Genomic DNA, 13,631 nt, shown 5'->3' with positions numbered 1-13,631 from the left:
CCCCTTGCGAAAATGTTCTTCCAATGAAAAGGACTTGCTTAGAGCGATACCCAAGGACCACTTGCTTCGCGCCGACTTCCTAGAGATCGAGGAGGCCTGTTCGACGAAGATTCTCGGGATTAGATGGAAAGCTGACACCGATGAGTTATTTTTCGCTCCATCCGAGCTAACAACCAATCAGTCCGTCTCCAACCGTGAAATCCTTTCACAGATTGCCAAACTGTTCGATCAAGCAGGTTGGCTGGGTCCAGTCATTGTTCATGCAAAAATTTTTATGCAGGTGATCTGGCTCCAGGAGCTGGGCTGGGACGATCCGCTACCTGAGAGTCTTCTTAGTAAGTGGAATTTATTTCTCCAAGAGTATCTGGGCCTCAGTGCGATTCGCATCCCTAGATAAGTCGAATTTCGCCCACAGGGGACTATTCAATACCATGGGTTTTGTGACGCTTCGCAGCGTGCATACGGGGCCGCCATTTACGTGCGCACTGAGATGCAAGATCGCCTCTCAGTACATCTCCTAACCGCGAAAACGAGGGTTGCTCCAGTCAAGACGGTATCCTTACCACGACTAGAGCTGTGCGGAGCACCACTTCTGTCCGAGTTATCTGCTGCACTCAGTCCCCAGCTACCTTCCGCTGGCGTCGACTGGTTCTATTGTACAGATTCCACAATTGTGCTAGCCTTGCTTCATAAGCCACCATGCGCCTGGACTAACTTTGTAGCAAACAGCGGTCAACAATGAGCTGTGGTGGCACGGGCCAGAATGGTTACGCCTTCCTCAGAGCCAATGGCCCATTCCTTCGGAACCCATCCCAGATACGACAAAAGTGCAAAGCACGATTCAAGTAAACCTCGAACGCTTCTCCAAATTCGATCGAGCCCTGAGAGTGTTGGCATACATTTATCACTTCTTCAAGCCTTGCAAACGATTGTCGCTCCCGTCAACGATTGAAATTGACAGCAACGAGATTTCTTATGCACAAGAAAGACTCGTTCTCCTGACCTAGAGACAAGCATACTCGTCAGAGTACATTTGCTTGAGCACGAAAAATCAGCTCACTTCCAGCAAACTCCTTAATTTGAACCCCTTTCTAGATGGTAATGGAATTATTCGAGCATGTGGTCGCGTAAGAGCGGCCGAAGTACTCGGCTACGATGAGCGGCATCCAATAATACTGCCATACACATGTGTATATTCGCGTCTCTTGACCGCTTTCACTAATCTTATATCATTGCATGGAGGCAACCAGCTCATGATGCGCTTAATACGATTACAGTTCTGGATTCCTGCAAAATTTGCGTCATCCATAAAAAGAAACTGCAAACGCAGCTCATGGCGACTTGCCTGTGGAGGGAGTCACATTCTCTCGTCCGTTCACTCACACAGGAGTCGATTTTGCAGGCCCCTTCGATCTTAAAAATTACACAGGGTGCGCCTGCCTTATTACAAAAGGCTACGTATGCGCCTTTGTGTGTTTCAGCACTTAAGCCATCCGCCTAGAAGGTACATCTGACCTGACCACAGAAAAATTCCAAGCCAAATGCATTCCAACAACGGCAAAACTTTCCTCGGAGCGGCCAAAGTTCTTGCGACGAAGGTGCCCAAGTCAAATGCATTCCGACAACGGCAGAACTTTTCTCGGAGCGGCCAAAGATCTTGCGCGCGATTTTGTGGAAACGCTTAAGACGCAACTCAAGGCCACTTACAGTCTCCAGAAACTGTCCTGGCACTTCAACCCCCTTTCCCAAAATTGAAGCATGCCTGAATTCAAGAAGATCCTACTGATCTTTTAGCTCTGACTCCCGGTCATTTTCTAGTCGGGGGTTTCCGCCAGAGCCAGAGATCAAGAAAAACGGCACGTCCATCATCAACCGCTGGCAGCGCTTGAAGGCTTTGCAACAACAACTCTGCCTCCGTTGGAAACATGAATATCTTTCAAAACTACAAAAAAGAAACAAATGGCAAACTCCAACGCGAGATTTATAACGGGACGATAAATTCATTATTAAAGAAGATAATCCTCCAGCTAATGACTGGCGTCTGGGCCGAATTCAATCGAACTATCCTGGCGACGTCCAAAGAGTCCGAGTGGTCGACGTGCTAACAGCCCGATTTGAGCCCAATTTGCTCAAAAAACAGGATTTCGATATCAATTTTTATTGATTGCTTGGAAACGGAGTAAGTTATCGAATATAAGAAACAAACTAGATCTGTTCAGGCACTAGGAGCACCTGCATCTAAAATTTCAAGTATCTAGCTCTTATAGGTTCTGAGATCCTTGCGTTCATACATACGGACAGACGGACAGACAGACAGACGGACATGGCTAGATCGACTCGGCTATTGGTGGTGATCGAAAATATATTTACTTTATAGGGTCGGAGATGCTTCCTTCTGACTGTCACATTCATTGGCAAAAATGCATTATACCATATTTCCCCATTTTCAATGGGTTTAGGGTATAAAAAACGAAATCTAACCAGCGTGTTGAAGATCTCTGGCTGAATGGATGCACCAGCTAGCAGCAAATTATTAAGAAATGCGCCTGATGTCGACTTAGCGGATCCGTCAAAAACCACGCCGCATGACTGCGCGTGATTCACCAAAGGCATCGAAGTTCGTTTTCGCAGGCAGGCGCATGGAATATTGCCCTGAGATGAGGCGTATGCAGCCTTGCACAAATAATTTTTCATAGGGAGCGTCTTCATCAGAAAAAGTGGGTGTGGAGCCACAGCAATTGCTTGACATGCAGGTCAGCAAATTCTCTGCTGTGCGTGGGTTAGCCTTATTGTGAAGAACAGCTAAAGAAGTGTTATGTGAAAGTCCGCCAGAGACAATTCACCCGAGTTTCGTCTTCTGGATTGTTGGTAAAATATTCTTCAACACAAATGGCCGCTGGCTCTTAAAGAATAATGGGTCAGCGAGTTTGATGTTTTTGGGAATTTTTTTTCAAAATGAGCCTGGTAATCGCGTTATGACGGCGGAAAATACTCTGCTGAGTTTTCTGTCAAGCGACTGAGCAAGAACATCGCCAATCGCTGAAATTGAGACGCTCTTACATTGAGTTGTCTGCTCAAGAGCTTTTGCGAGTCTGCGTGGCAGGGCCTTCTACCTGGCCGTTTCCTCTTGGAACTCCTGTAGCTATCGTAAGATGCTTCCTTGAACAAGTTTGAAACGAAAGCTGCACGCCTATCTGATATTATGCGCTTAGGATTTCCAAACAGTGCCGCCTGCCGTCTTAGTCGATCTACAATTCCTTCTGCGGTGGTATTTTTTGTTGGATAGAGCCAAACGAATTTTGAACACGCATCGACTATCACCAGAATATAGTCTGCTCTATTGGACCGACATGATCCACATGGTACGTGCCTAAGACTTGTCCTCTTTGTTGATTGGTGCCCTTCTTTCTTGCCTGATTTGCTCTCAGATATTATGCATTCTTTGCAACTTTTTACGACTTTTGGTTTCGTCTTCCATAGGCGATGGTACGACTATAAATTCCTTGATGGGATCCTTGTATAATATTCCATGCCTAACATACAAATCTTCGTACGTGCTATAATCTAAGACAGCTAGCACAGCTCGGACTCAAGCATCTCTTGTGCTTGCTGAAATCTGTGCTGCAGTGAGTCTTCAAGCATAAGACAGGATACGCGGCTTAGAGCATCAACATGCCTCATTTTGCTGCCATTTCGATGCTCAATACCGTAGTCAAAATCTTGAAGGAAAAGTGCCCAACGCGAGACTCTTAATGGAATATCGCCGCGTTTTTTCATGGTCAACGCGAAAGCGTTACAATCGGTCACAATCTTAAATTTAATGCCAAATAAGTAAACGCGTCACTTTTTCAAAGCCTCGACTATAGCCAGCACCTCAAGCTCATAAGAATGATATTTCTCCTCTGAGGGTTTCGTTTTCCGAATTAAATATTGAATTGAATGGAACAATTGATCATCCGAGTCTTTTTGCAAGAGAAGGTCACCATAACCATTGAAGCGTCCGTATGCACTTCAGTCTGAGCTTTCGGTTTATATAATCGCAATACTGGAGTGCTAACTAATGCTGATTTCAATTGCCTTAATGCGACGAGTTATTCTTCATCAACTTTAAACTGCACGTCTTTCCGTAACAAATCAGAAAGTGGTTTGGCTATCAGCGCATAGTCTTCTACAAAGCGCCTAAAGTTATTCCGAGAAAACGCTGCAAACTCTTTCGGTCATGCGGTATAGGAAAATTTTGAACTGCCCGGTTTTTATCACAGATGGTCTTATTGTGCCTCCCTGTATAACATACCCTAAAAAGTCAACTTCTTTCATAAGAAACTGATAATTGCTCACTCTCTTACTTAATACGCTAGTTTAACTCTGCTTCTCTGCCCAGTACGCGCTTTATTTTTTGGATACCTTCATCTATATCCTTGGAGGGAATTATAAGATCATCCATATAAGTTACGACTGTACCATCTTGTACAAGATCTACAAGAATCGCACGAATGAATCTGGAAAGTACAACTGGGGAGTTCGATATTGCTCTGCACTTATTACAAGTGATGTAAATTTTCTCGAATTGGGCTCCTCCTCCTCCTCTATGCCTTGCTTATTATTTTCGACAGTATCTTCTGTTATTGCTGATGTCTTGTCAATTACTCTCTTGTTCGCATTGTCCTTCACTTTGGGTCGAAATTCTACAAAATGTTCCGATAGTATTAAGTTCGCTTGCTACAATACGCAGTTTCCTATTACAGCTGAGTATTGAATGTCGTCTCTGCTCGTAACATGAAAGGTTATATCCAGTAAGTTACCATCAACTTCGACTTGAGTGACAAAGTTTCCTAGTGTATTTAGCTCACTATTACAGATGCCAGCAAGACACTGTTTTTCATTATTCAGTTCAACCTCTCCTAGCTCTTTGACGATATAATTGCGTATCAGACAGAGGTCACAGCCTGTATCAATTAATGCAGAGAAGCATATGTTCTTATAGGACATCTCCTTAAAAATGCATTTTCCACTACTGTTAGCCTTGTTAATCATCGTGTTGTTTCGCCCTCTCTCTTCTCTACTACACGCGATCCTGAAAAGTTGGCTGCCTTATGCCCTGGTTGAGCAGATGTCATGGATCGCCGCATTTGAAACGTTTCTTAGTTTGTTCTTTATTCAAGTCAGGTTTCTTTTCTTCGGTACCGTTATGCATTCTACCCGTGTTAGACGCTTGAGGGCGACTACTACGAATTTTCTAATATACCTTGATCTATTCTTTTAGATGCTGCAGAGTCTTTGCCTGATACAAATTACTTTGGTTACTCTTCGAGTCAGGTATTCCCTCAACTAAGTATTCTATCAGACTTGAGTCATCCAGGTTAAGAGGTCCGCTAATTTCCATAAGGCTATACAGATACTCTCTATAACCTTCACCTTGACGCTTACGCCTATTTCGCAACATGCGGTGGACGTCTATAGATGAAATTACTGTCCCGAATTCTGCTAATAGCGTTTGCTTAAGAGATATCCAATCTGAAATTCCATGCTGACTGCGCACGAATAATTTTTTGCTGCACCTTTTAGTAATTGCTTTGAGTAAATAAATTTCTGAACGTCGTTCCACTGAATCCATTTTTCAACAGCTGGTTGACTTGACCCATTGAACTGCGAAAGTATATCTTCAACCAATGCTTTAGATTGAGTCTTGCAAATAAACAATTCAATGTACATAACTTAATGGTATAAGTAATTAAACTTTTATGAATCAAATTTTTGTTTTTTCGTTCTAGCAACTTTAGAAATTATTAAATTAATATTTTCGTCTGTATTAGCTTCTTCTTTTACTATGTGTTGGCTTACACTTAATGTCTTCTTTGATATAATTTGATTCTTTTTTTTCAAAATAGATGAATATTTTTCACTGATTCCACACTTTTTGCTCAACAACTATTTAATTATTTTCATATAATGACAACATAACATACTCTGTTATTGATCTACAACTTGATACATCCCGTGATCATCGTTGTTGTGTTGACGCACGTTCCAGTCACACACTTTTTTTATTGAAAGATTCCGCGCTCTTTGCTCTTCGCTTATTAGATCTGCAACTTCCTATTTCATCACGAAATGAAAATTTTTCGCTACCCAGCCTTTGCTATACAAAACTTAAAACATCTCCTCCTCGCTTGCGCTTACCGACCACTATTTGTCTCGCTCTTACTAGAGCTCTTTAGGCATACTTCGCCGCTGTCGCCAATTGATAGACGATGCTAGACTTTCTCAATTCTTTTCATTCTTTCGGGAATTCAAATTTGATGAATTTTCATGCACCCGCTTCGTTTTATCAGTTTGTACTCGAATTTCACAGGTTCTGTCTACCCCACTTCTGACACCAAATTTGTAGGGACGGCCATTCGATGGATTTCACAAGCACTTGAGTTCTGTATGTTCTTAGTATTTTATTTAAAGAAATTGGTGAACAAACATAAACTTAAAATTAGTATACATATTCCGACAAGTATTTCAAACGAGCAATAGCGAACACATCTTTTCATTGACTCTCTTAGCTTAAAAGTGAACTTCTTATTCTTATTTATCGATATATCGTGGATTAGATATGCATAGCAGGGTTACATGTGATAAGTGATTTAATATTACCAAATGAGTATAATGTCAACATTATACTCGCCTGTTTAATTTAACTGATTATAAATTCGACCACTCCTAGTTCTATCTCTGACTACTACATATCTTATTGTAAATTGTATCAAAATTGTAGCTTAAATGGGTGGGCAATACACGTTGGGTTATTAACTTCATTTATAGCTATTATGTAGCAGTGGCGATACGTGGTGGTGGCGATGACGTGGCGATAGGTACAAAATGAAAGATACTTGCTATATATATACTATTCTAGAATAAACATATCAAGTTTGGTGACTCTAGCCCTTATTATTTACCAAATTGCTAAAAAAAGGATTTCGATATCGATTTTTATTGATTGCTTGGAAACGGAGTAAGTAATCGAATATTAGAAACAAACTAGATCTGCGCGTGCTTTTATAGGTTTTGAGAGCCTCCTTCATGCATACGGACGGAAAGATGGACAAACAGACGGACATGGCTAGATTGACTCGGCTATTAATGCTGATCGAAAATATATTTACTTTATGGGGTCGGAGATGCTTCTTTCTGACTGTCACATACATTTGCAAAAATGTATTTTACCATATTTCCCCATTTTCAATGGGTTTAGGGCATAAAAAACGAATTCTAACCAGTGTGTTGAAGATCTCTGGCTGAATGGACGACCAGCTAGCAGCAAATTATTAAGAGATGCGCCTGATGTCGACATGGGGAGAATTAATGAGGTTTGAGGTAGCGTAGACGGAATATGAGAAGGCATATCTCTAGCAGCCTGCGATGATTAATTGTGTCATATGCAGTAGAGAGAGGTGTTTATATTGACATGGCCTGATCGGCACTGCTGCAAGCTATGGCCCTTTCGTAAGCAATTCAAGCAGTTCGTTTGGCTTTCTTTTGGCGCAGATTGGGTGACAAATTTAAAAATCGAGGGCATTTAGCGAGATAATGATCTTTAGATTTGGATACGTTTCTGCCCACCTGCAGGCTAGGTGTATGTGCCGTAGCGCTCCTCAAATTTTCCAACATGCGACATCTCTTTTCCAGATATGCTGACATATCCTTCTACGTTGGCAATTTATCCACTGAAAATGCCTCTTCCCATCTCTCTTGAGTGCCCTGATCAAGCTTGACCTTATCGTGTCGATAGCAGCGACATCTAGGCGAGACTTACGGCCAAGCGATTGTGATATTTTGTTTGTCTTCTAAATGTAGCTGAGTGCCTTGTTTATAGAATGCAGATGACCTGAGTAAATTCTGCACAGGCGTCTGATGCTATCTCCAGCAGATCGAGTTTTTCGAGCCTGGACTGGTAGTTCTCAAATATTGACTTCATTGACTTCCTCCGAATCCATTCGAACCTTATATCGGGTTCGTCGAAGCTGTCCATGTTGCCAGCGCTCAAATATGTGTTCAGAGCGGAGAGTTGACGCCTCAATAATGCACACTTAGACCTTCAAAAGGCTATTTAGCTTGGTTCCATTTCACATCTGCCCGTAGAAAAAGAATAAAATTATTACATCGATTTTTAATAAAGACGGCCAAGACAGCGACGTTCGAAACGATAAAGAACAGAGTGAAAAAAAATCATATCGATTTCACCAATGTTTAAGTTCTGTGCGTGTATTTTAAGCTGCTGTTTTAGTAGAATAGTGATGGCAAAGAACATGGATGATTGGTGATGTAACTTTTTAGGATATTTACAAAGTATTTTAAAGTGACAATGTACGTGCAGTGTCATATGATATAGTTTCTGTAATAATTAATTTAATTGACGTTCTGCCGCGATCACAAGCCACTGTCAGCTATTTATTTAAAGAAGCGATACTTTTGCCACTAACAAGTTACCGGAAACGGACACTTGCCAATGGAACAGAAAAATGGGAAATTTTTAATTAAACAAAAAAAACTGCCCAACGCAGCTGAAAGACAACTGATACAAACACCACCCACAAGAAGACTGAACTAATTCAACTTACACATTGTCTCAGACCTGGCGAACATTAAGAGACATATAATATTAGATCTCATTATGCTTATCAAACTAATAAACTGAAAAAAAAAACAAACAAATTACAAAAAAAAAAAAACAAATTGAACAAAAAAGTAACAATTGTTTCCCAGCACAAACACACACACACACACAAAATGAGAACTGCTTCTTCAGCTTGGCAATTCGGGAAACGCTAGGTGAAAATGCAATGAGCCGCTGACCGACCAGTGTCTATTGAGTGGTCAAATCCAAATATTGGACATAGCCCCACAAAATATTAACCTCCAAAAGGCAGACAGCGGAAAGCGCGAAAGAAAACCCTTTTAGTAGGTTTCCTGAAAGTAGGCTGTGTAAGCGTCTGGCAATCTCAACCCATTGCCATTCACAGCGAATCGATAATTAGGCGAAGAAGTATCGAGTTAAGCATCACTAGAGAAAAAGCAGCAAGCCAATAAAGAAGGAAAACGGACGCTTAATAAGAATCTAAGATATAAGCAAATCTTTGTGAAGTTAACGCATTAAACTATTCTATCTTTACTTATGTTTGTATAAGCGTATCTCACTCAGTCGACCTGACCGATTCTTACAGTTCAGAAGTGGGATAGATAGATATATGTATGTACATAGATATGCAGTGTTCGCCTACACGCAACGACAAGTGGCACACGGGATGAATTAATTCGTCGATTACAAGAGCATGAAGGCTCAGATGAAGTTGAAATGCCACATACCCCTCGGCAAAGCCATGGAGAAGAGGGAGGATCACTTTATCAGCTACAGAATGAAATAAAAGGGTTAAGCGAAATTATGAGTCAGTTAATAAACATGCAATGCGCTAGTGCTAGTAGACAAATGTCGAGTTCGCAACCGGCTATAAACAACTTTTGATGAGTATCAACAAAGCACAGCCACACGTCAAGCTTCGGTCAAGGAAATTGCTAACACGTTGCCTGAGTTTGACCCGACAGATGAGAATGCCATTTCAGTCAATCAGTTCATTGATCGTGTCAACAAAGTGGTTGAGGCATATCAATGGGACGAAAAGTTTTTAATGTTCGCAATCTACACTCGACTCAAAGGTCCAGCCAGAATGTGGTTTGACTCTTCGCCAAGACTCCATACGACACGGCACGACTTTGCAGACGCACTTCGCGACGAATTTGGTGATACACCAGATGAAGCAGAAATCCATTACGCCATGGCTAAATCGATTAGACGTCCAAAAGAGACAATAAAGGAATATTGTTTTCGTATGTCCGCCCTGGGAGTTCGATATAATCTTAGTGAGGCCGCTGTAATACGATACACACGATCAGGTCTTCAGCACCGTGAACACTTCTCAACAATGAAGCAGGTGCGAGAAACGGCGGAATCATATTTTGCCAATCGAGGTAGACAACATGAAGTCAGAGACAGCACAGCTCTAAGGTATAGCAACGTTGAACAAAGGCCTGAGAAAGATTCAAAGACAAAGACAACCAAAGGCAACACTCAAATGTTATAATTGCAACGAGTGACCTACTTTGCAAATCAGTGTCCAAAAGAACCGAAATTTCAGCGCTGTACCAACTGCAACAAATTCCACCCGAGTAACGTCAAGTGCAAGTCAGCTGAAGTAAATGTAAATCGTCTTGGTGCCATAAATAGAGACAAACGGTTCTCTAAGCAGATAATCGTCCAAAAACAACCGTACGTCGCTTTTATAGATACTGGTAGCCTAGTGAGTATGGTTCGCAAGTCGGTTGCTCAGTATATTAATGGGGATCGTCAAAAATGCTCAATTCGTATAAGAGGCTTTTGCGGTGGTACCCGATTTCTAACTGAATCTTAGATTTTGGATGTATGGATCGACGGAAGGATCTTTAAGGCCCAAGCTTACATCGCCGATGATGAGATCTTACAGGAAGACTTCTTGCTGGGACAGGATGTTATAATCGATGCGCACCTCACGTTTACTTTCACAAATGGCAAAAGAGCAGTTCAGCATACAGAAACAAGTGATTCCAAGTTTGCTAAGCTTCTTTCTAATTTTAAGCACGAAGCTGATAAAGCAGACAGCTTAAAGATATCCACAACAATCATGGATGAAGCGGATTGGTTATTTGCTACTTGTAACCGATATAAAATCCGCCAAGTAACCGAAAATGACGAGTTTGTCATTGAACTAGATCGGCTCTATCGCAAATATAACAACAAATTCTTGTGGGATCAGATCCTTTATGAATGCGAAATTATGTCAAAGGCTATATAAAGTCCTGTGTGGGCTGCGCATTTTTTAAGCAACGAGGTGGTCGCAAAGAGGGACAATATCATTATGACGACATCAAGCCAATACCATTTTCAACTCTTTTCCAAAGAGTTCGAAACGCAACGAGCACATACTTGTCTGTGTCGATGCATTTATATAATTGACCCGGATAAACATCATGTTTCAGATGCCTCGAGTTTGGACACCTTGCAAGACACTGCAAGAGTGAACTGGACAGATCTAATCTGTGCCTATGATGCGGAGGAAAGGACCATCGGGCTAAGGACAGGAACGCTGGCTCCAAACACTTTGCGGCAGATGCCCCGTGCTCTGTGCTGTGCTGCTTAGGCCTGCTGACGCAATCAACACCGGAGAGAAAGACTGACGTCGCAATAATCTGCGAGCCATTCAAGCCTATCGCTGGAAGTGGCTGGGTGGCAGGTAAATGCGGAAAAGCCGCCATTTGGGCCTTCACATCACCGCTCTAGGAAGTAAGAGCAGCACACGACGGATTCGTGAGAGCGAAAACTAATGGAATCACAATTTACAGTTCCCAATCTGCGAACCGCGGCGATTTCAGAATATGCTGGAGGTGTGGGACGAGGCAGCCACTGTACTGGCGGACATGCTGCCAGTGGATATTTTTGCGAGGGAAATGGCGAAAATATACTCAGGCAGGATAGCGATGGATGATGCTATCTTAATGGACGTCATCCGGAGATCGGAGGGAGCAGCGACCAGGCATGAAACAGCACATTCGCAACCTGGAGCAATGGACCAAGAGGCGGAAAGGAGAAACGAACTTCAACCTAACGCAGTTTTACTAGACACAGTGGATACAAGAAGTATCTTCACAGATTTAGGCAAATCTGGACAAAGACCTGGAACACGTGCTGTACCACTGTCTGATTTACAGAAAAGAGTTGCGAAGAACATAGATAGCCTAAAATAGGCAACGAGCTTCTAGCTTTAAGAGTTGGATTGTGCTTACATTAAATTGGATTTCAGTCCATCGGATACAGGGCTTGCAAGGTCAACTGGTTTGAGGTCGACATTATATTGGTGTAAATGGGGTGGTGACGTCGAGGGCATAACTCGCATGAATGTGTGTGTGTGTACATGTATACAGAAATTCTTAAAGCTGCTGCCCCATTCAATATATCTTTGGTTTTTTCTTAACCGATCTTTATGAAATTTTCTACAGTATATCTTATTGTACCATAGAACATTTTTTGTATTCTGAAAAAGTCAATTGCATTTAAATTGTGGCTTAAATTGATTGGCAATAAAAGTTTTGTTATTAACTTGATGTATAACTCTGGGGTGGTAGCGGGGAGGTGGCGATAGGTATAAAACATAGGTCGCAAATAACAGTCAACACTTATTTTCAATGCGATCTGCACACAAAAAAAACCGAAAACAAGAGGTTCTAGTCGGGAGCTCCCGACTAGGGGATACCTCTCCTTCCAACATCAAATGCATACATATGTTCTATTTTAAAAGCTATATGTCAAGTTTGGTGACTCTAGCTGTTTTTATTTAGCTCTTATAGGTTCTGAGATCCTTGCGTTCATACATACGGACGGACGGACGGACGGACAGACAGACAGACAGATGGACATGGCTAGATCGACTCGGCTATTGATGGTGATCAAGAATATATATACTTTATGGGGTCGGAGATGCTTCCTTCTGCCTGTTACATACAGTTGGATTTTGCACAAATACAATATACGCTTATACCCATTCAATGGGTTCAGGGTATAAAAATGTTCAACTGAATAAATGTTAATTTTCTAACTGACTTGATTGATATATTTACTCAAAAAGTACAAAATATCTTTACTCTTCTAATTTGTCTGTTAAGCTGACATGTGTGATGTGCTCATAGGTAACATTCTAAAACTCGATATGTTACCGGGGTGCGAGTTCTATTGCAAAAATTAATTTCCTTAATTGCTTATCAGCATTTTGTTTTTTTACCAATAGGGTTTCGTACAATTGTTCAGTTTCAGATTGTATCCAAGTCACTTCATTTAACCCTGTCTGTTTTTTGGGAGTCTATTCTGTCTGAACTTGATCAGCTCCCAATCATCAAATTCCTTGCTATTACTATTAAAACTGTCCTTAGTAAATTTATGCCATGGCCGTTCCTATGATATTCAATATTCCTATGACTGTCTGGATGTGTCTAAGGTCTGTGGTCAGTACTTACTTTATGTGGTTGAATTTAGTGTAGAAAAAAGAGTCTACTTGCTGAACTAAAAACCAGAATTCTTTTCTTTCAGTTGCTGGCCCAATCATGTGCTAATGTTATTAAGAGAATCTATTTCGCTGATGTTTTATTGCCCAATTGCGAAGCAATATTTAAATTTCATGAACTGGAAATGGGTAATTGCTTCCTTTCTAACAATTTAATTGACTTGTAAGTATTTTTTTTAATTCTTTTGAATTCGTATAAAAACATTTTGCTTATCAAGCTATCTGGAACAAACCCGGCAGAAATATACATATCGCTTACTATGATGAATCGCTCGACAAATTAGTTTATAATTAAAGTTAATCTGTATTACAAGATATTTTTATCCATCTCGGCATTTACAAGCTTCGCGGTTCTCACATGTATCTGTATCTGCAAACCGAAAGGGCATTTTCTACAAGGGTATTTATTCTTTTTATACCCTGAACCCATTGAAAATGGGTTAAAAGGGTATATTGTATTTGTGCAAAATGCAAATGTGTGTAACAGGCAGAAGCAAGCAT

At 41.2% G+C, this 13,631-nt stretch overlaps 1 protein-coding gene across 1 annotated transcript in view; it reads left to right on the top strand.

Annotated features, from left to right (window-relative positions):
• The window catches only part of LOC115768947, a 67,950-nt gene extending 54,556 nt beyond the window's left edge, over positions 1–13,394 (top strand). The window contains exons 3-4 of the mRNA XM_030713666.1: positions 13,157–13,293; positions 13,349–13,394. Coding sequence (XP_030569526.1) covers positions 13,157–13,293; positions 13,349–13,394 — 183 coding nt within the window. The remainder of the gene's footprint in view (positions 1–13,156; positions 13,294–13,348) is intronic.
• The last annotated feature ends 237 nt before the right edge of the window (positions 13,395–13,631 follow it).

This window comes from Drosophila novamexicana, unplaced genomic scaffold (genome assembly GCF_003285875.2).
Source record: "Drosophila novamexicana strain 15010-1031.04,08,12 unplaced genomic scaffold, DnovRS2.1 tig00002118-arrow-arrow-pilon, whole genome shotgun sequence".
Taxonomy (NCBI): domain Eukaryota; kingdom Metazoa; phylum Arthropoda; class Insecta; order Diptera; family Drosophilidae; genus Drosophila; species Drosophila novamexicana.
This window is presented reverse-complemented; position numbering and strand designations above follow the sequence as displayed.